This window comes from Heloderma suspectum, chromosome 5, assembly GCF_057233095.1.
Source record: "Heloderma suspectum isolate Gila_16-S chromosome 5, 16-S_ref, whole genome shotgun sequence".
In the NCBI taxonomy this organism is placed as follows: domain Eukaryota; kingdom Metazoa; phylum Chordata; class Lepidosauria; order Squamata; family Helodermatidae; genus Heloderma; species Heloderma suspectum.
In genome coordinates this window covers 168,191,570-168,215,777 of record NC_139462.1, presented here as the reverse complement: position 1 = coordinate 168,215,777, position 24,208 = coordinate 168,191,570, and the positions used below count along the sequence as shown (strand labels likewise).

General features: G+C 42.8%; 1 protein-coding gene across 3 annotated transcripts in view; it reads left to right on the top strand.

Annotated features, from left to right (window-relative positions):
• The window catches only part of RBMS3 (RNA binding motif single stranded interacting protein 3), a 1,080,127-nt gene that overhangs the window by 914,500 nt on the left and 141,419 nt on the right, over window positions 1-24,208 (top strand). For all 3 annotated transcript variants that reach the window (XM_084858281.1, XM_084858283.1, XM_084858282.1), the window contains one exon: window positions 18,291-18,397. In XM_084858281.1, the coding sequence (XP_084714407.1) occupies window positions 18,291-18,397 (107 nt within the window). The remainder of the gene's footprint in view (window positions 1-18,290; window positions 18,398-24,208) is intronic.

The following is a 24,208-nucleotide window of genomic DNA, read 5'->3' as shown; positions in this document are numbered from 1 at the left end:
AATGTGTTCAATAGGACTTACGCCCAGGTAAGTGTGCATATGAATGCAGCCCCAGCCACTATTGAAAAGCCTGCTAGCATAAAGCTGAAATCCAGTCCAGAATCATTTTGACTAGAATAGAATATAATGGGGAAAATGGTACTTGAAATTAGTTTCTGAGATGTTGCTGTTATTATTATAGTGTGGGGCTATGCCAGGTTAATATGACCAAATATTTACCTGACTTTACACAGCAGTGATGTACAAGAATTTTGTTTCCATTCACTAATAACTCAAAAATGCAACATTTGCAACCCCGAACGTGAACAGCAGCACAAGTTTTCTGAAAATGATAGCAAATTCCTGAACTTCTGTTCATCTATGCAAAATGCGCAGTTTAAAAGATGTGCACTTATAAAAAATGTACATTTAAAACTCACAACTTTAAAAATGCACAATTTAAAGTTGTGTATTTTTAAAGCTGTGCACTCTTTTAAATATTCCCATTTTCACGCTTTAATGGGGAACAAGCGCACAGTTTAAAAATGCACATGTGAAGAAATGCATAGCTTTTAAAATGCACTTTAAGTTATGCATGTTTTAAGTTATGCATTTTTAAATTTGCGCATTTTTAAAAAATTGCATTTTCATGCTTTAGTCAATGGGAGGGGGGAGTCCACACTTTTGGAAAACATGCATCCTTTTCCTTTTTGAATGAACAAAAAAACCCCAGATCACAGATGAGAATGGGAGTGAAATGAACCGAGCTTTGAAGTAAAGTTCGGAGAATTTCAGTGAACTTGAGCTTCCGTGGTTTTCCCATCCTTATTACACACAAGAGAAACTAAAACTAAGTACTAAATCATTACTCCATTATTTCTATTGGTATATATTATTATGTAAAGCATAACAGATAAGAGATAACAGTTAACAGATAAGCTTGATTCTGCTGTGAGTCCTTTCCAATAGAAGAACATATTAAGATTTGAAATATTCAACAGCAGAAATATACTCTCACTTCTTCTGAATATTAGCAGGTTCATTGGGGACATGCCGCTCTTATTGTGTCTTTAAAATAATTGAACAAAAATTATTTAAATCTTTAACTTTTAAAAGCGTAAAATGAAAGAGTAGCTCATTTTCTATGCAATCAAGTAAGAATAAGATAGTTCTACAGCAGTTGGGGCTGTACACATGAATCCCATAGATGGATGGATGGATGGATGGATGGACAGACAGACAGACAGACAGACAGAGTATAAGAGCAGATGCTGTGTATATATGATGGCAATGTCTGTGTATAAAAATGTTTTTGAATCAAATACTGGTAAAATTGTGGAAATTACAAATAATATTCAAATCGATCCAGCGGTGGTGGTATTGGGACATTTACAGAAATTTGGGTCAAGTCAGGTTGTTGAGGTGATTTCAACTTACTGGTTGCTAATAGAATATTAATTGCTCAGTTATGGGAAAAAAAGAGAGAATCTTACAGATTTGTAAAGACCTTTACAGAAACATAGCTCAAAGCACGTTTTGCTCTTCCAAAGAATAAATAGGAGATTCCTCTCCCATCCATTTTTCATGGACAAATATGTCCAGGTCTCTGTGGACAACATTGTCTGTGGCCTACTTTCATTCCCAAGTCATCATGGAACCTTGCTAGAACCTTGCTAGAACCTTGCTTGTGCTGATTTTGACATATTAGTCCTCCAGTGCAGAGCTTATCTGGAAACTTAGACATATGAAGGAAAATTAAAGAACTGCACATTGATTATGTCTTCAAATCTCCTAATATCTAGATAAAGGGCAGAAGGAACAGCAGAGTCTCCCTGCACCACCACTTTCCCATAGACTGTGGACTTATTTCCTGCCAGAATTCCCCTGTCTCTGAAAAATATAGTTTAAGATGTGGGTTGGTTTAATCCTCCCCCAAATAACAATTTTTTATGTCTTCAAGTTAATGCACTAGCCTTTTGAAGTCACGGATTTCATGTTTTGTTGTTTTTATACTCACTTCTATGATGTAATTTTGTTCATTCTGTGATAATTGAATTTCCCCAGCAGCAAAAAAAATCTGGTTAGAAGGCTGAGAAATTGTAGTATTTCTGCAAGAAATATGGAGGAAATACTCTGTATCTCCTGCAATAAATGAGAATTACATTGTTAACAGTAGCAGTCAGTGGCAGTTATTGTCCGTGTCAAACTCTGTCACCCAATGCTACCTCTCAGTGCATAGCAAGGACTTCCTTTTTTGCGCCATCAAAAACTGATCTGCTATAGTTCATTCCCACAGCCATTGTTCAAATAGTCTTTCACTGCTGTTATCTTTCTCCAAAGCTGGATCTGAGGTGTTTTATATTTACAGTGGAACAGGCAAAATACCCAACAAAAATCGGCAAAAGGACAGAGGAAAGAGCACGTTGTTAACACAGTTAAGTGCAGCCATGTACACAGTGATTGGATGTTATTCTCAGCACGTACTTAGGCTGTGTATTTCTGAAATATCCAAGGCAGGCACACCAATTGAGTTAAAGCCATTAACAGTGAGTCCCCATGAATCCCATAGCTTCTCATCATTCAATATCAGGCATTAAGATTGAATGCAGGCATCACCATACAAGATTACAGTCTCTGTAGAACCGGTACTGGAGAGCAGAAATGGGCAGCTCATCATCAGGCATAGAATTCTTCTACTCCAAATAATTGCCTATTTGCTCTGCATTCCTGCTCCCTTCCTTACGCTTAGATCCTCCTGCACATCTAGTTAGAACTTGCAAAATTAATATTGGGTTTCCTGTCACCTCACTCATTACTTTTGTCAGGGGAATTCAAGGAAGGAAGTCAAAAACATGCCTTTAAGAGGCTATTTCTTAAAGTCTTGCCCCCCTTCTTTTTGTGTAAATAGAAACCTGTCTGTTAACATGTCAGGTTATTTCTTTCTGCTACACTGGGAAGGACATCTGAATAAATTGCAATTCCACAGCACTGGCATTGTTGATAGATCACTGTAAGTTCTTCAGCTACAGACACACCTTTCCAAAAATGCAAAAGGTTTTCAAAAAGGAGGGGGGAACTATGTTAAATGAAACGATCTTCTCAATGCCTAGTTGAATCTATCTGTCAGTGTTCGAAGTGTGTGTGTGTGTGTGTGTTCGGGAAGAAACCTAGAGCAGCAAAGCGTAATGTCAACATTTAATGTAAATATATGTTTAACTGTGATCAATATCAAACCAAAGAGTTATTATGATCACAGACCAGCATAAATACAACTAAAACCAACATTTTAAACATTTGATCAACATTTTCCCAATCTTATTATCATTGCATTTGCATATTTTTTGGCAAAAACTTTAATCTGATGTCTGTTATTTACAGAAATAAAGCATCCAATTTATTCAGGAATTATCTTAAATGATAATTTCAGTCTTATCTGTATAAACAGTATGGTAAGACATGTATAACAGACTCAGCCTCTCTAATCCCCACAAGGACTTCAATGTACAGCAAAAAGAATATCCTGAAATCTTCCTTGTAACAGTACAGACGGTAAAACATTGCCGTAGGAAGATTTAACACTTATAAATATTTTGCCACTTTGAACCTATAACTGAGATTCACATGCACAAATCATGGAGAACATGTTTTATTTACTAAAGACTTTACATTTTGGAGATATAAATCCCTAGTTTTCAGACATTAAAATCTGAGCCTGATTGGTTCTCATCATTATCAAAACCATGGAGAAAATGTCCAGTACATATATCTTGTTGCAAAGCACTTTCATCCAAGCAGAAAATTTGGTATCATTACATAACTGACCAAATAGCCATACAGCTTCAGAAGAGTACAGCCAAATCCAAAGGCTGAAAGCACTGAGCTGGGCCCTAGATCCCATTGAGTTGAACCCAAATAACTTGGCTCCAAATAAAGAGCTGAGGCACCAAGGTGTCTAGGAAGGCCAAGAACAGACCAGAGGAAGGGTGCCTGTTCAGCCTCCACAAATGTCCAGTGTCTTTAATCCAGATTGCACCTCCAAGCAGCAACTGGATAATAGACTTGGCCTTAAAATGTCTCAGTGCTGAGGGTGCTATTAGAATAAAAGAAGTGGACAATTGCAGAACCTAGCTGATTGTTACAGCTTTAGCCCTATTTCTTTGCAAAGACTAGGCAAGAAAAGATTTCAAATAGGTAACCAAATACTTACAACTAGAGACCTACTCAATCCAATTACCATTTAGGGCATCTAAAAATTCAGCCATGTTTAGGAAAAACATCATAATCTTAGTTCTGTCATAATTAATCAATAATGGATTCATAGAACAATGAACAGCAATGCATCCAAAAGATATAAAACTCTCAGCCTTGTCTGAGAAAGCAGGGGCTTTCCCCCCCCCTTTTTTTAAGGGGGGGATTTATTACATTTCACCATATCAAACAATAATAATTTAAGTAGTTTGGGGATTTTGTTTCCAAAGCTATGTTAGATGAAAAGGCCCCAGACTGTTGCATTACAGCTAAAACTAGGGAGAAGTATTTTTCTGGTATATTTTTGAAAGGAAATTGTGCTTTTTCATTTCAAAGTGATTGTCCAGTAGATCTTACAGACTGCCCTGACACTCAACCTAGTGAGGTCAGTGATTTAGGGCACAATCCTATCTGGATAGCCACCAGCCTCCAGACTTGGAGGCTGTGAACTAACCTATGCAGGTCAGCTGGAGCATGGAGGAGATCCTCTCTTCCATGCTCCAGCCACCCTGCATTTTGGCTAGATGGGCAATCTTACATGTCTAGCTGTGGCTTCGGGCAGCAGAGGGGAGGGGAGGAGCCTGGTGACCCAATTTGAAGCTGTGAAAAGCAGGTTCCATAGTCTCCTCCCTTCCCTGGGACCACTCCCTTTCCCCCATCTCCACGCTCCATTTTTTAGCACGGAGATGAAGCCAGCGTGGAGAGAACTGCACCAGCTACCAGGGGGCAGGGCGGGGAGTGAGGAGTGTGGTTTCGGGGCTCCAATTGGTTCTGACCTTGAATCCCAGAAACCGAACAATCCTATTTATTTGTTTATTTGTTTATTAGATTTATTAGCTGCCCATCTGGCCAGCTATCTGGCCACTCTAGGAGGTGTACAATACAAATAACACAAAATACAACATAATCAACAAAACAACATTGCTCTAAAAAACCCCTAAAAGGTAAAGGTGTCCCCAGCCAGTCGTGTCCGACTCTAGGGGGTGGTGCTCCTCTCCATTTCTAAGCCAAAGAGCCAGCGCTGTCCGAAGACACTTCCATGGTCATGTGGCTGGCATGACTGAACACCGAGGTGCACGGAACGCTGTTATCTTTCCCGCCGAAGCGGCACCTATTTATCTACTTGCAATTTCTTGCTTTCGAACTGCTAGGTTGGCAGGAGCTGGGACTGAAGACGGGAGCTCACTCCATCACGCGGCACTTGGGTCTTGAACTGCTGTCCTGCCGACCTTCTGGTCTGCAGTTCAGCGTCATAACCACTAAGCCACCATGGTCCTAAAAAAACCTAACCCACCCCAAATGCCTGCCTGAACAGCCAGGTTTTCAAAGCCTGGCAGAAGCTCATCAAAGAGGTGGCATGGCAGAGGTCACTAGGGAGGGAATTCCACAAATTGGGGGCCACCACAGAAAAGGCCCTCTCCTCACCTAGTCCTCACCAGCCTAGCTGTCCTAGCTGATGGGACAGACAGAAGGCCTTCCGAGGCCAATCTTGTTGAGCAGCATCCCTGATGTTGCTGGAGGCACTCCTTAAGATAGACTGGACTGGAACTGTATAGAGTTTTAAAGGTCAAAACCAACACCTTGGATTGGGCCCAGAAAACAACTGGCAACCAGTGCAACTCCTTCAACACTGGAATGATGTGATCTTGCCAACAGCTGCCTTTAATCAGGCGTGCTGCCACATTCTGCACCAGCTGCAACTTCCGAACAGTCTTCAAGGGTAACCCCACATACCCTTGTTCACCCAGGAGCTGTCTAGGGGGCATAGGATTGCTCTCTTAATCACCCAGCTTAAATTGAATAAGGCACCAGGGCCTGTATTTCACCATCTGTACTTAAGAAGAATTGAATTGGTAGACTCCCCTTCTAGCGTCCTTTTACATATTATGTAATAAGGTCTCTTTCCCCATTTGTGGCATAAGGGAATTATAGTGCCTATTTTCCAAAAAGGTGGGTAGGTAATTATTGTCCAATAAGTCTTATTTTAGTAACTGGGAAAATTTATGCTAGGATTGTATGTAAATAATAATGTAATTGCCTTTTAGAATGGATAAGGGAAACTAAAGTCCATAAAAAACAAAGAAATAGGCTTCAGGTCAGGTCAGTGTTTGCTTTTGTCCACCTTGCAGAAAAGTATTCAAATTGACAAATTCAAAGGGGATTTATTGTGTATTTATAGATCCCAAACCAGCTTTAGATTTAGTTCCAAGGAATTTGTTATGGGTAATGTTAGAGGCACTCACCACTGATAGTAGATTTTTGTTATTAACTTGGAATATGTATAATCAAACTGAAATACAAGTGTGCTATGGACAAGTGGGACACTTCTCTTATTCATTTATAACAATAAGAATACATCAAGGATGTGTGATAGTTCTGTTCTTGTGTTCAGTATTGTAATTTTAGGAAGCCATAAATGGAGGGCATGTTCTAAGATTTATTTAGCTGGAAAAGAGAACTGGCGAGGGGTGGACGAAAGTCACTTACCTGTCATCGAAGGCCGTTCGCGGTGGGGGGGAGCGCTTTGCTGCTCCCCCCGCGAAGTTCAGGCCGGGGGGGGAGGCTTCCCGCCTCGCCCGGCCGAAATTCAGGCCGGGGGGGAGGCTTCCCGCCTCGCCCGGCCGAAATTCAGGCCGGGGAGGAGGCGCCTCGCCTCGCCCGGCCGCGAACGCGAAAGTAAAAAAAAAAAAAACTTCCCCTGATAGGCTACGTGACGATTCACGTAGCCTATCATGGCTAGATCTGCAAAGTCAGCCGTGATAGGCTACGTGAATCATCACGTAGCCTATCACGGGTGACTTTAAAAAAAAAAAGCGCGTACGCGAATGGCGGCCCCCATAGGGAGCCGCCATTCCCGTTCCTTATTTGGTGGCTGTAGATGTAAATGTAAACATTTACGTAGACTACAGCCACCAAATAAGGAACAGGAATGGCGGCTCCCTATGAGGGCCGCCATTCGCGTACGCGCGCTTTTTTTTTTTTTTTTAAAGTCACCCGTGATAGGCTACGTGACGATTCACATAGCCTATCACGGCTGACTTTGCAGATCTAGCCGTGATAGGCTACGTGAATCGTCACGTAGCCTATCAGGGGAAGTTTTTTTTTTTTTCTTTCATTACAATGGCGGCGGCGGCAGCCGGTCGAAAGACCGGCTGCTGCTCCCGCCTCGCTCGAAAACCCGCCGAACCGCCGGCCGGACCAGCCACCGGGAGGGACATTCGCAAAAGGTAAGTCCCGTCCCGGGGGGTGTGCGGGGGGCGGGGGGGTGCGGAGGATTTCTCCCCAAAACTTGTTCGGGGGGCCGAACACGTTGGTGCTCGGCCCCCCGAAGTTTCGGGGAGAAATTCTCCGCCATCCCTAGAACTGGCTTGTTTAAAAATAAATGCTTCTTTCAGTTAGCATAATGTTTGACTACTGGTTTCTCTCCCTCACCTTCAAGCGAGTACTCTTATGTTTTGATTTCAGATGAGAGAAACAGCTATTTTGTTGAGTTGTTGATTTAGTCCATATATAAAGATATATCCATCTCTGTTCTTTAAAATGAGTCCTCCCTACGTCTTGATTTTGGGGTTCTGTAAGATACCTCAATGGTCTATCAAAAAATATACAGATATGTTGACGGAGTTTTTTGCTGTTATTTAGAGATTGTAGAAGCTGTATTATTTACTTCCTTTTATTGCACAAGTCACTAAATCACAGATCAAGTTTTCAAAAGGCAGTTAAGACACCCAATGAAGGCCGTGTTAGGGGGAGATTACCTAAATTGGGCCCACATCACATTTTTACTTTAGAAGTATCTGCAAACAGAGATGGAATATTACTACAGCTGGTGTGTGTAGGAGAACTGGGGAGAAGTCGTGGAAAGGTGTAACACAGGATTGGTACAAGCCAGCAGGGCTTAAGAAAAGTTAGTAGCTCTGCTGGATATCTCTCTTCCCTCACCTGTAGGATTGCTTTGCCTGTTAGTAAGAAAGTAAGTGTTCATATTCAGCAATTCTAAATATTTGGGAGGTAGCTTTAATTGACAAAGAGGTTTGCCAAAGTGTCTCTTGATGTCTATTGAAACCTGAAAATGTAGGGAGTGAATTCATTCCCGCAGTATTCATTCCCATAATACTAGGCAGGAAGGAAATAAACCTGAAGGCAATATTACAGTTAATAGAAATGTGTGTGTTTTTTTAAATGGATATATTAAATAAAATAACCCATACTACGCGAGTAAAAAATATTGTTGAGTGTCAGTTCAAGCATTACCAGTTTAAGTACTACGTGATACCTGATAGGATAACAGTAATGTCTAAAGTGATCAATATCAAAAGCTATTAGAATGAGAAAATAGATTTAAGATATAAAAAGCAATGAGGTTTTTTTGTAGTGTAAAAAGCTTGCAATTGAGGGTTTTTTTCCTCTGCAGAACATTAAAGAGATTACAGAGAAGTAGAATGGGTGACCACAAGTGCTTGTAGGTCAATTCTTATTAGAGACTCATTTTACTTCCATTAGAGGTGAACTAGAAAGCAACACAGACCATTTGTATATGATCTTCTGCCGTAAATTAAAGTCCATGACATCATTTAAAATTCTGGCTGGTACATTTGATGAAAACTGACTTTGTTTCTTTTCTATAATAGTAGGAACAGCAAAATAATATGGCATCATTTTTCATTCAGATAAAATGACATGACTTTGCTGGAAGAGGTCAAAGAAGCTTGGCAAGTACATGTTGTTGTTTTTAGAAGCTGCAATCCTGAAGCTGGTTAATCTCATGTTGCTCAAATGGAGGCCCTGAAATTCTGGAACACACGATTTCAACAAACATTTCATGAAACCCATCATTACTCAGCATTTTTTCCCCCTGACATCTTGCTCCAAGTTGAGAACACTGACATTCCATTGAAATGAGTAGGACTTGGACACACTCTCCTAAGTACAGATGGCAGCCATAGGCTCCAGAGAACTGCGAGCACAGCAGCAGTAATCCGTCTACCTCGTGTGTGGATACTGCCGCACCCACTCCCCTGTGCAGCTCCTATATCAGGACACAATCCCACGCTTGGCCCATTGTCTCTGCCAGCACTAGCCACAAGGGCGAACAGATGTGGGTTTTTCTTATTAGCTCCTCTCCCGCTGGAGTATGCCAGGTCCTTCCCCCTGACCTGTCCCTGGCTCCACACCTGCCACTGCCAAAGTGCCGGAATTTTTTAAATGAAAAATTGGCGGACCTTGTAGAGGCAAGTCGGTTTTAAAACTCAACAGAGGGTTGTCTTCCCCACAAAATCCTCTCTGCCATACTTGCAAAGGCGCTTCTAATCTGGGGTGGGTCATATGTCAGCAGCATGGCAGCAGTTCAGATTGGATGTCCCCATTTCCCTCACAACTCTATGATTTTATTATTTTATCCATTATGTTGTATGTACCTTACCTCACCTGGCCCTATCTCTGTTGACTGTTCAATGCCAGAGGAAAAACATTTTTATAAACTTTATCTATATCCCCAGCTCAGTGCAAACCAGCTTCTTCTTTCTCAGTGTAATGTATGATAGCTTAAAAAAAAACAAAAAACTTAGTCTCTCGAGGACTTGTTATATAGCAGCAACCCTGCCCTCTCCCTCACACTCACACGGAAGAGGTTGTAACTGATCCCAGAAGGTGGAGATTCTTCCTGAGAGGGTATAATGGGGAAGTGAGGAAGACATCTCAGCACAGAGAATCTCTTTATAGCACAAGCACCAGAAAGGGCTCTGTGGCATGGCAGAATAAGAGGGACATGGCCAAGCACTGAATGCACGCACAAGAGCCCTAATCGGTGCCATGGGGGCAGCGGAGAGGAGGGGATATGGCAGCAGGGAGAACCTCTGTTTTCAGCACAGAGGTCATAATGGCACCCTTGGGAGGGCAGAGAGTGGGCAGGGCCTTGGAGGAGAGGCCATGGCAGGGAAGGAAGTGGGCAGGGCAGGGCAGAGAGGCAGGGGCAGAGCAGAGGTAGGGGCAGAAAAGCAGGGCAGAGCAGAGAGGCCAGTCAGGGGAGCAGAAAGGTGGGCAGTTATCCAGAGCAGAGAGCACCTTGACAGGGCACACAGTTGCAGGGCCTTGGAGGAGAGGCCATGGGCCAGATCCAGTGATGCCACAGGCCACATCTCATTCAGAGGCCAGGGGCTCCCCACCTGTGACTTAGGGCATAAGGGTATGTTAAGGGTACAAGCATCCTATGTTAAAAGAATGGAATAGATTATTGTACCTTGTAATCTTTTAGTCTGTAGTTTTCAATGGTGCTGATACCAAAGTCACTGTTGCTGATGCCATGCATAGGGATGCTGGAGAAATTCGAGTCAGGCTGAAATGAGCTCAGAATTCTAAGAATCTGACCGGCGGAATCCACTGCAGAGTGACCCACTCAGGCTGCGTGGAGTCCATGGGCTTTCAGATTTTTTTTTTTTACTTTCCCAAAATTTACGCATATTTATTCATAGGAAAATACGCAAGTTTCTGCTGAGGAAAATATGTGAAATGTTACATATTAAAGTAAATTATGTACATTGTTACAGAACCTCTTACATAATTATTTGCGTATTTTTCTGCATGACAAAAAACTTGCATCCGTCTGTGGGCGGACGATGGAACAAAAGGTGCTTGACAATCTACAAAACAGATGGAGTGGATTTACACAGTCCGTACATTCCCAGCCACACTCACGGCATCTCAGATATAAACAGCTTGAACAAAGTCACTCTGACTTCCGTTTGACATACTTCCAAGAAAGGGCACATGGGATTGCAGTCTTAAAGTGATAAACATTTTTATTCTTCTGGAGAATGTTTATAGGCTTAAAAATCCTAGGCTGACTTTGCTGGATCAAACCGGAAACACTGCCTAAATTGGTATTTTTATATGCATACACACATGTGTAGTTAAAGGAAATACTTGAATCGATTCAATAATTCTCATTTTCATATACCTGCTTTAAAAAAATCAAATACAGTAGCATTCTCCTTCATTTCTACAGCACCTGCAAATTTTGAAATTTAAGCCTGCCTGAACCTCTGTTCAAATGAATAGAGATTTCCCTTATTCATCCATATCTCATTTAAAATACTCTTAAGAATTTATTAACATGTTTTAAATAATTGTTTCAAAAAGTGTTACTGCTTGACATATTTAATATTACTTCTGACTTTTTAAGGAAGATCCACCCAGTTTAATTTAAAATATTTTTAATCTCTGGTTTGTGAAAAAAAAAAGGTTTCTGTTGGTGATGTAAACTGGGAGTTCAAAGGAGTTGCTTCATGTGCTGGGGCTGCAACCCCACCACTGCCTTGTACTCAGACTCTTGCATAGCTTACTTTTCCTTTGCCGTGCCTCCCACAGCAGGCATTTTGTGGTGGTGCTCAGGACAGTTTATCAAATTGCCAAATGTGCCCATGCCCCAAAAAGTATGCTTACCCCTAGCCTAGTGTAATGTCCGCACTTATACAAAGCTGCATATAAAAAACTGTAATGTGTGCTCAGATGAAACTGTTGTGGTGTTGGCCACATAACAAAACATGGTATTTCTTCGTTGCTTTAATTTGGGTATTGTGGTTATGGCATCCAATCCCATCCTTCTCATCAGGGTAATGTTTTCCAAACCTTTTGACCTTCTTTCTGGCACCTCGCAACTCTGCAACAATGGTCTTGTTCCACAGATGAATGTGCAGAGAGTACTTTGCATGCAGTCATACGCATATAGGGATGGACAGACTCACTGGAGCCTGTGCTCAGAGGGCGCTCTAGCCGCTGCTGCTCTCCCATGCAAGCCAGGCTGTGTGAGCCGCTAGAGGGCTCGGAGAGCTGTCTAGAAGCATGTCACAGCATCCCACTCTTCCATGCGACCTGCCATCTTTTATGCAAGATGGGGCTCTATATTTATGTATATTTACTGTCCACAGTGGTAATGGCCCTTCATGGCTGCCATTGTGTGCAGCAGTAAATATACAAAAATATAGAGTCCTGTCTTGTGTAAAAGATGGCAGCTTGAAAGGAGGGCATGCGGCTGCTGGGCGTGAATGGGACGGGTTCAGTAAGTCCCGGATGTTCACATGGCTCAGCGGGCGAGGCGGAAGATTAGGGGGGCAAGGGGTGGGGTCTAATGGACTCCCAGACCCAGTTGGGTCCCCTCACCATCCCTATATGCATATAACTGTCTAACCTTGGCCAAGCTCAGATATAGGCTGCAAGGTCCAAGGCCAGCTGGGGGTCCACTTCCAGCATGGGCAGACCAAGGTCCAAAGGGCCAGAGGCAGATAATGTGGCAGGAGACAGGCTGGTGGTGTGGTTCTGGAGCAGGCAGACTGTCCTTTCTTGACCATGAGCAAGAGCCCATAAAACATGACTTATGCCTGGGAGCGGCTTGGTCAGTCAGTCAGGTAGTAGGTAGGGTCAGGCTGGTGTTTCAGGACAAGCAGACAACTTGCTCTGACAAAATCTGAGAATGTTTATTTCTGCTGGGCCAGGTTTACCACTCCCTGGCTCCACCTTTTTCCTGAAGAAAGGCCTTACAAAATCAATATTATGTTGCCAATTTTCCATGAATGTATTCCATTGTTATCTCTTTTCCATCACTCTAATATAATCTGATTGTGTCAATGTAGCCATGAGGACAAAATTCCACATTGTATCTACCCATTCTTTGAACGACTGTATTGTTTGCAGTCTCCAACTCTTAGCATCTGGAATTCTAGCCGTAGAAGCCATATATAATGCCAGTTCTTTATGTTGTTTATATACAAATCCATCCATATAATTCAAGAGGGTCTAAAGGAATTTCTTATCCTAATATTTTGCCATTACCTTACTACCTGCTCATCATTATTATTATTATTAGTAGTAGTAGTAGTAATAGTAATAGTAATAGGACATTCCCACCAAATATGATTTAAAAATTTCCTCTTTGTTCTGGCAGTTCCAGAAATTGACCAAAAAATGCCCATTTATTTTACTTATTTTCACTGGTTATATACCACCTAGTCATAATTTAAAAGTTTTATTCTTGGATTGAGATATTTAAAGAAAAACTGTGATCTTTGTTCCACAGATTTTCCCATATCTCCATTGACACATTTCCTTCTATATTTTCGCATATTTAACTATTCAGTATCTAACCAGTATCTAACTAGTATCAAACCCATTTTGGTTTTGTATCATATTTTAATAACAATTTGTAGAATTTAGATAATTAATTATCTCCTACTTTTAAATCTTGTTTTTTAAAAAAATTCTGTCAACTCTCTTAATTCTGAGATATATTCTGAGATACCCTGTTAAAAGTGACTACATCTGAAAATATTCAGACCACAGAGGAATTAAAACCTTTTAATTATTCTATCAATTCTGATGCTATAATTTAAATTCTGTAATGTAAATTTAATCTTTATATCTAAACTACTTATTTTCTTTCCAGATTTTTATAATTTAAATTCATGCCTTATTCCAGTTCCTCTATTACTGAATATTCCTTTTTTGTGTGCTTCCTTTGCTCAAGAAGTATTACTTCCCTGTAAAGAGATGTGCAATGATGCTCCTATTAAAGATTTTTCAAACATTGAAACCAGCAAATTGGGTTCCAGCAGCCACCCTGGTATCTTAGTTTGACTTGCAACATAAATATAATGTCAAATTAGGGGCTGACATTCCTCCTTTTTTTCTTTTATCTTATAGAATATTTGCTTTGAATCTAGGTTTCTTCCCATTCCAAATGTATTTGGACAGAAGTTGTTGCCACCTACTGCTTTGTCGTATTGAAAAAACGTTATTTTTGGTGATACTATCATTTGGCTGCGGCAATTATTTCTATAAAAGTAAAATATAATTTTTCCTGCTGCTTTATTAACTGAGTAAACTTTTTATACAGAGGCTTGTAGATCTTTTTATTCTTTTATCATCTCACAGTGAAATCTCATACATGTCTACTTAGAAGTAAGTCCTATTGAGTTCAGTGTGGTTTACTCTCAGGTAAATGGGTATAGGATTGCAGCCTAAATTACTCCATCTTTATCCCCAAATATCTTACTGGTTTTTCATACTAAGTATATTTTTCTTTTACTTGTTTTATCTAAGTTATTACTTATATTAATTCCTAGAATATTTGTTCTTTCTTTATTAAATTTATGACCCACTAGTAGACCAAATTGGTTCTAGAAATGGACTAGTAGCCAGGGCAGATGAAGGGCTCTGGCATAGTATGATTGTATCTGCCAGGTCCAGTCAGTGACCTTGCTGCCCTGTTTTTAACTAACTGAAATCTCTGGGCCATTTTTCAAAGGAAGCTCCATGTATAAAGCAGTAATCAAATGAGAGGTTGCAGTAATCCAAATGAGAGGTTACTAGAGCATGGAGAATGTAGTGAGGCTATCTCTCCATACAGAGTTGCAGTGGGTCTATCGGCCTAAGCTGATAAAAGGAACTCTATGCCACTGATGGCCACGCCCCCTTGCCTGGGCCCCACCCACCCCATTTTCCTTGGCCATTGATAATTTGGTGGGTTTCTCAGCTTTTGCACATTTTTTTTTCCCATTCTAAAAGGTTGAAATGCCTCTCCTAAGGCTTAGTTGCTGGTAGTGAGAGCTTTAAGTTACACAACATGATGGTATTTTTGGCCCTGCCCTCGACTGTTTCTTATATGGCGTCTCAGAGCCATACTTTTCTAAATTCGCAAGCTATTGGAGGTGCAAACATGAAAAAATGGTGTCTTTTCAGTGAAATTCTCAAATAATCCCACCCCAGCCACACGCACACCCACCCACCCACACGGTACACACCAGAAGGGGTTAAATTTGCCTACTTTTTCTTTGGAGAATTCAGAAAGTATGAAGCACTTCACCATCCTCTTTGGCTATGACTGGTCTAGGCTCTTTCAAACAGCTATTGGTTTGAAATCTGAGCAAATTAGACGTGTGTGTGTGTGTGTGTGTGTGTGCACATTATTTAAAGTTTTTTTTTCTATTTCCAAAGAGCAATATGGTAGCCACCATTTCATTAACCACTCATTTCAAATATAACCACCATTTTCCTCACTTACATATTAATCTGCTTTATCAGGCTAATGTGTCCCTGATCATGTGGAGAGTTCCTACTCATGTTCAAGAAACATAAATAGAACAGCCATGCAGATGCTGCTGCTGAGGATGGGGGGGGGGACAGAGCTGGCACACGCAGGGATGTCAGCACCGCAGCCTGGTCCCTGTCCCCAATTTTAGCCCTCACCCATTCCAAAGAATGCATGCAGAGGGCTATTCTCTTTCCAGGGTCACCATAGATCAAATTCATTGGGTTGAATCCAGATTTAGGTATGTGCAATTGTGCTGACAGAAGTGGAATTCTGTCCCCATGGCAGCCCTTCCAGCCCTACGTCAATCGTCACGTAGCCTATCACGGATGACTTAAAAAAAAAAAAAAATGTGTACGCGAATGGCGGCCCCCATAGGGAGCCGCCATTCGCGTTCCTTATTTAGTCACTGTAGTCTACGTAAATGTTTACGTAGACTACGGCGAAAATAAGGGCAACGCAAATGCGTTGCCCTTATTTTCGCCGTAGTCTACGTAAACATTTACGTAGACTACAGTGACTAAATAAGGAACGCGAATGGCGGCTCCCTATGGGGGCCGCCATTATCCGTACACACTTTTTTTTTTTTTAAGTCACCCGTGATAGGCTACGTGATGATTGACGTAGCCTATCACGGCTGACTTTGCAGATCTAGCCGTGATAGGCTACGTGAATCGTCACGTAGCCTATCAGGGAATTTTTTTTTTTCTTTTATTGCAATGGCGGCGGCGGCAGCCGGTCAAAAGACCGGCTGCCGCTCCCGCCCCGCTCGAACACCCGACAAACCGCCAGCCAGACCCGCCGCCGGGAGGGACATTCAGGGAAGGTAAGTCCTGTCCCGGGGGGGGGGGCGGGGGCGGGGGGGTGCAGAGGATTTCTCCCCGAAACTTGTTCGGGGGGCTGAACATGTTGGCGCTCGGCCCCCCGAAGTTTCGGGGAGAAATTCTCCGCCATCCCTAGCATATGGTCAAGGGGAGATCTGCTAAGATCAGGTAGAGGTACAAAGTTTGTCAGTGTCATCACAGGCCTTTTACACTTCTCCTTTTTTAGAGTCAATATCTACCAGAAGCGAGAATCATTTTTTCAAAGAAATCTTTGTGGAATTAAGACACAAAGCAGCACTAATTTGCATAGATATAGGTGGTGCCTGGGGCCATTTCGATTACAAAGTCAGTTGAAATGTAGTTCCTGTTAACAAAAGACCTATTCATTCATGTTGTAAACTTGGAATATTCTCTTTCTCCAAGTTATTCAACAAAAGTGTAAGTGGATTCAGGAGGAACGTATGTCCAGAAATGGAATTTATATAGTTAAGGATCCTTGACCAGTACCAGATGACATTTGGGCATGACCACCAAATCTGTGACTATGTTCCTCTATTACCACACCTCTTCTAACATTCATTAAGACATTTCTTGTTGTTAGCCCAATATATTTTTATTTATTTTTAAACAGCTCCAATTTTAAAAAACAAACATCGAAAAGGATGACTGCTCTGTCTTCCCCATAAATTATTTGGTATTCTTTCATACAAAAATGATACGAGTTGTTGGTGCTTTTTTGTTTTTGGTCTCGTTTGCAGCCTTTTGAACATGCGTTGAACAGTTGCGCATTAGCTGTGCTGACTGTTTTATGATGAAAGACTGGGATCTCAGCTGGGTAGCATAAGGAAGGTCATCTGCCAGCTGTCTTAAGCTATGACGATTTAATGGGGGGAACCAAGCTAATTTGGTTGTTTGGCAAAAGCCTCCTTTGATCTTCTTGTATTTATTTCACTTACTCAAATATGTAAGCACAGGGTGCTGAGCAACACAGAAAGAGTGAAAACATATTTCTCAAAACAGGCTTGCCTCATCTCCCCCTACCCCCCCCCGCCGCCGCCGCCAAAAAGAGCAGCAGTGTTTATCCTTTCACTAATGTCAGCCTTGAATATGTGACTAACCTAACAAGAATAATTGCCTAACTCTACAACTCTGTATGGGAAATTTAATTCCAAACGTAAGAACCTAGCTGGATCAGAATAATCCTGGTCTACTTGGTCCAGCAATATTTTTCTGACTGTGGCTTGCAGATATTCCAGGCAGACCACAAACAGGGTGTGCAGGGAACAGCCTGGTCTTCCACAATCCTAGCTCTGAATGTGACACTTCCCTACCGCCAGTGTGACTAATAGCCACTGATAGATCTATCTTCCATGAATTTGTCTAGTCCATTTATAAAAACTATCTCAGCTAGGGGCTATCCTTTGACCATGCACTAGCACAGTTTTCCCCAATGTAGTGGCCTCCCATATGTGTTGGTCTACAACTCCCATCAGCCAATGGTCAGGGATGGTGACTGTTGCAGTCCAAAACATCTGGAGGGAACCAGGTTGGGGAAGTCTGCACTAGCAAATTCTATAAGGGCACAATCCTAGGCATGTTTAGACAGAAAAAAAATCCTACAACTCCCAGCATTCTACACCTGGCTGGGGAATGCAGGAAGTTGTAGGACTTTTTCTGTCTAAATATGCGTAGGGTTGCATTAATTATGCACTATGTGAAAAAGTAAGTAGTTTGATTTGTCTGTCCCAAACCTATGACTAATTAATTTCACTGGGTCCCCCCAAATTGTAGGATTAGGAGAGAGGAAGGAGGGATCTATTCACTTCCTCCATGCCATATATAATTTTATAAACTTGACTCATATTCTTCTTTAGTTATCTTGCCCCCCTCCAGGACTTCTAATTCTGCATTGTGTGATTCCCCCCCCCCCATTTGTTGTACTCTTTTAAAACGTTTCAGATAGATTTGTTTGGTTTTTCCCAGTCATAGATACTAAGAATAGCTGCCACTAGAGCTAGGGCTAAAAACAGAATACAGACATCATGCAGAAGGCAACATCTTACATCAAAAGATCAATGTTGCAAAGCATTATGGTTGCTTGTATAATGACTCTCTTTGGGGGGGTTGCTAATACCAACTGGGTTTTCGTGTCTCAACAGCCCCAACGGAACCTTTGCTGTGCAAATTTGCTGATGGAGGGCAAAAGAAACGACAGAATCAAAGCAAGTACACTCAGAATGGGAGGCCATGGCCAAGAGAAGGAGAGGTGAGTTGCAATTATCGGCAACGATTTCTTGGATATTTGGCAGGTGATGCTTGTGGGGCTGGCTTGAGGGACTTTAATAAAGTCAGGACAAATTAGTTTTTAATGTTGTTGCTAAGGGTAAAGGCATAGTTAGAGGTGAGATTACAAAACCATGACTTAAATGAGTTTCATCCCAATGACAATAGTAGTGTTAAATTAGCATAACAGAGATATTTAGCATAAGGATTTAAGACTGCTGTCTTATGCTTAGTAGCTTCTAGGAATGTGCACTGGATTCGGCAAAATCCACAACCAAATCAAGCTGATTTGGACAGATTTGGGAGATATCTCAACAAAAGTGGGGCTCCTTCAAAGCAGACTGAATCCGAATCTGAACACTCCTGCAGAAAGACACAGAGACACAGACAGTATGACTCCAAAAACTGATAAACATCTCTCCAAGCTGTCCATATAAGGAAATCCCGAGGGTGGGGGATGTAGTTGTGACTGGCAGCTATAGAATCTAATCACAGTGAATGTTTGTATCAGCCAGAACACTCCAGTGCCAGAGTTTTGCAGGAGGGATGTTGAAGTAATATATCACAGGAATGATTCAGTGTTCAGTGCTCTTTGCCAGTTTTCTCTGCCAGGAGCAGGAATGTTAAAGAGGTTTGGTGGAATCTGTGGGACTTGGAAGGGTGTAGTATTGGGTGCATGCTTGGAAAATGCTGGATGTTCAAGTATTGTTGCTACTGTTTGTTCAACATCTATCATTCAACCCTATCCAATTGCACTTTCTGTGACTTTGGTGCCAAGTTCAGCAGGAAAATAATGTTTAACTGCTTTCATTCTTCATAAATCCCTAGCTCCTGCACCTATCCTTCAAATATTTTGCAGGTTTCTTGCCTATAGACACCTCTACACTGTATGTCATTTTCATAACAATTGCCCACAAAAAATATAGGGAGATAAATGCATCAGGGTTTTTTTGTAAACTCCAAAATTGTCAAGCCTACACTTTCACAAAGCTCTGTGTACCTATTTACCTTAAACCTGGCAGATATGATCCCCTCAGAAAGGGCAATTATTCCTGCAAATTTCATCCAATTCTGCTATTAAATAAAGAAGATATTGGCAATTCCCATTAAAAAAATTCAAAATTTAAAGGCATCTAGCACAAACGCCCCTGCACCTATTTAGTTCCCTCATAATGGACTACTATTTCTGCAAATGTCATCCAGTTCTGACAAAGGTATAGCCATTTGTTGATTTACACTGATAGTCAATGGGAGGCAAGAAGATTTTGCATTTCTAAATCAAGATTTGGATTTGGACCTCAAATCAAATGTGGCCAGTACACACTGCCAATAGATTTATACAGATGAGTTATCAATATTGTTCCATGTAGCAGTGCTCATAAAATGGAATATGAGATATTTGGTTGGATCCAGACCATTAGTCGCACTTAGGTCCCATTGAAACCTATATGAAATCACAAGTAACTTAAGTCACAGTTGGTGACAGTGGGAACTGAATGCAACTAACGTAGTTTGGATCCAACCCAATATCTGCAGGTAAATAAGAGCATGTCAACACAGGAAATCCGATATTCTATTTCACTAAATCCATTCATTTCAAGGCTGCCAGTCCATAAAGTTGACAGGGACTATTGTAAGTCCTGCATGGGTTGGGGGTCTGCATGACAGACTTCCCATCATTGGCATGGGGAATGTCCTAGGAGAAAGATGTCCCCTTTGTACAGAGATACTTCCCATACTCCTGGAGGCACACCAGAAAGGAGGTCACAAACAGCTGTCATGAGGACATGCCTGGAACATGGAGAAATACCTAATAATATCAAGCCTTTAATTTGAAAAGGAATTCTTTTCAGCAGATTCACCCTTCTGTTTGGTTGAAGAATTTTCTCAGTGGAGGTGTGTTATATTACTAATATTTGGGATGTTATGATTTGGCAAGTGTATTAAGGAAGGAAAGATGGTGTCCTTCCTTCCTTCCTTCCTTCCTTCCTTCCTTCCTTCCTTCCTTCCTTCCATAATGGCTAGCATATACTCACAGCTTCTGTAGCCTTTATGTACATGTGAAGAACAGCGTTATCACAGTGTTTAGAACTGAGGTGTGCTTAATATGTCATACTCACTGCATGTTTAAATATCACATAAAGCTTACTGGTTGCTAATTTTAGTGTGTGAGTGTGTGTGTGTGTATGTGTGTGTAAGGCACTTTATCACAAATCTTCGAGATAGTTATTATTTTGTGAACAGCAGGCTGAGGTGAGGCTGAGATATGGAGGCTCATGCAAGGTGACTCCTGACTTTTCCAATCCCCACTCCTGCTGTATAAATCTGATTTCAGTTTTTCTGTTGCCCCCTGCTCCACATCTACACTGTCATAAAAGTTCCCCTGTAGGGATGGGTGACAATTTTGTTCCATTCATTTTACGTTAAGAACTTACCAAACTTTGCAAATCTCTTCATAAACGGGATGGAAAGAACTTGAGATTTTAAAAAAATGTGGGAGAAAGTGAAACTGACAGATTCAAAATATAGTTATCAGATTGCTTCAGTTGCTTGCTAATTGAAGTTAGTGAGACTATCACATGTTGTTATGGAGAAATGGAGGCAGTGGAGCACTTAAGGGAAATTTCCTCTGGATTTTTCAGTCATATGTGTTATAAATTATTTATTTATTTATTTATTAAATTTATTAATCGCCCATCTGACTGGTCACCCAGCCACTCTGGGCGATGTACAACCCACCATAAACAATTTAAAACAATAAAATTTTACCTAATTTTTTTTTAAAAAAAATACCCTAACCCACCCCAAATGCCTGCCTGAACAACCACGTTTTTAATGCACGACGGAAGCTCATTAAAGAGGGGGCATGACAGAGTTCCCTAGGGAGGGAGTTCCACAGAGTGGGGGCCACCACAGAGAAGGCCCTCTCCCTCGTCCCCACCAGTCTAGCTGTCCTGGCTGATGGGACAGAGAGAAGGCCAAATTATTATAAATTATTCTTTTCTGTGTAGAATCATACTGATGCACAGTTTCAGTTAGAGTTCAGTACATAGGAAGAAACAGCAGCCAACTCCAAACCCATGGCTATTAACATGTCTTTTAAAGACAAATATATTTACATTGATAATTGATCAGCCAATCATACAGTCAATGCATATTCTCGTAATTACCTAATCATATATCAGAGAGTTTCTCCTATTTCAGTTTAGGAGACAATAGATGCTCCATTTGCGGGTGGACGGGGGGAGAAATGACGAGATGACACAAATCGATTTGGGATAAAACAGGGCCACATTTATTGATAGATTACAATCTGCGAAGGAAGCACCGGCGGGCACACCGCCAACAAGACCAACATGAGACGTGTAGAGTGAGGCATTTGTCGTCTGGGGCGAGGTGTCCACCCTCGCCCACCAATCAGACATACCCAGTTCTGGGCTGGGAGTAGGGGTGCACGAAAGCCACTTACCTGGTCTCGCAGCTTTTCGCGGTGGGGGGGAGGCGCTTCGCTGCTCTCCCCCTGAAGTTCAGGCCGGGGGGGGAGGCTTCCCGCCTTGCCCGGCCGAAATTCAGGCCGGGGGGGAGGCTTTCCGCCTCGCCCGGCCGAAATTCAGACCGGGGAGGAGGCGCCTCGCCTTACCCGGCCACGAAATAAAAAGTAAAAAAAAAAAAACCACCCCCGTGATAGGCTACGTGAAGATTAACGTAGCCTATCATGGGTGACTTAAAAAAAAAAAAGCGCGTACGCAAATGGCGGCCCCCATAGGGAGCCGCCATTCGCGTTCCTTATTTGGTCGTTGTAGTCTACGTAAATCTTTACGTAGACTACAGCGACCAAATAAGGAAGGTGAATGGCGGCTCCCTATGGGGGCCGCCATTAGCCATACGCTTTTTTTTTTTTTTAAGTCACCCGTGATAGGCTACGTGACGATTTACGTAGCCTATCACGGCTGACTTTGCAAATCTAGCCGTGATAGGCTACGTTAATCGTCACGTAGCCTATCATGGGGGCGTGTTTTTTTTTTCTTTTATTGGAATGGCGGCGGCGGCAGCCAGTCGAAAGACCGGCTGCCGCTCCCACCCCTGACGAAGACCCGACGAACCGCCGCCGGGCCCCGCCGCCGGGAGGGACATTCGGGAAAGGTAAGTCCCGTCCCGGGGGGGTGCGGGGGATGGGGGGGTGCGGAGAATTTCTCCCCGAAACTTCTTCGGGGGGCCAAACATGTTGGCGCTCAGCTCCCCAAAGTTTTGGGGAGAAATTCTCCACCAACCCTAGCTGGGAGACCTTCCCCTGTCATCCCTCCTCGAGCCACAGAACCCGAGTGGGTGAGGAGGGTTGGCCTCAGAGGTAAGCTGTATCTCCCGACTGGGGCCACAAAACCCAGAGCTGGAAGCCTCGGGCCTTACCAGTCACCTGAAACGGTGCCTATGAATGCTCACCTGTCCTCTCCCCCAGCAGAGTGCCTGCCCGGAGCCACCACAGGTGGGCGACAAGCATCTGCTTACTCGGTCTCCCCCCACTTGCACAATAAACACTCCCAAATGCCCCTTCACAGATCGGCCAAAAAGACATCATTGCCTAGTTCGGTGAGATGAACACCATCCGCCCTGTAGAGCATCCCACGAGCAGGAGAAATGTCGGGGTGGATGATGGTCTGGTCGCCCTGTTTGATTAGAAAGTTCCCAATTTCCCTGTTGACCTTCTTACGGGCCCTATCCATGGCGCGAGGATCCAAGCCCTCCCTCCAAGCCACTCTTGGTAGCAGATTGGACCAGATAATGGTGATTCCCGGCCAGCGACGCTGAATCAGCCGCAAGTCCTCCCAGGCTTGAAGAATCAGGGCCTTGCCTTTCAGCAGGCCTAGATTGTTCCCCCATAAGCACTAGAATCTGTGGGGGAACCTTCACCAGCCCTTGCTGGAATAACGTGGGCAGGAGGCACTCCCAATGCATCCCGCGTCTGCCTAACCACTGAATGGTGGCATAGTGGCTGAGCCCTAGCTGGGATCCGCAGCTGGAGGAGGCCCTCCGACCAGCCCAGAAAACGATACTGTGCCCGCAGATGAGCACCTTCAGTGGTTCACTCGTGCTCCAGTCATCTAGACGAACAAGCAAAAGCAATGAACAAAAATGTCCTCACAGGCTAAAGGCCCGGCAGTGGCCTCACGTAGGCCCGATCCACCTTGGAGCGCCACCTACTGACCAACTGCACTTTGTCAGATGTGAACTCCAGAGACGCAGCGGTGAAGGCAGCCCCAATCCAGAAGGACTGTGTGCAGAAACAAAGTGCACTCAAACCTTACACCTTTAATGCTCGCTGTGTGACTGCCCAAAATTGATATTTGATCAAGGGAGAGGAGTCGCTATGGCAGAAAAGGGGGATGGGTGGATTTCCCTGAACTTTGAGAAAGTCCCCCAAGGCGGTGACCGGACAGAGGTCTGGTATAGGGGCTGGAAACAGCAACACTCTGACAACCCTCCCTCCTAAGCCGAATAAGGGCCCCCTGCTGAGAAAACTGTAAGTCACTAAACTGAAAGGCTTGTACCGACAGGTCGCCCCTAGCTGACACCACCAACTCAGAAATCCTGAATGCTCCAAAGAATGCTGTGAGAGCCACAGCATGAAACAAAGTGGCCTGAGGTGTAGATTTGTACAACGAAGGACACAGACCCCGTAAACCCAGCAATATATCTGGCGAGAGAGGGCGTCTAGGGTCAGGAGGCACCGGGGACCCCTTGGACCAACCCTGAAGCACCTGCCAGACCCGGAAGTCCTCAGTGTTGTCCGCCACAC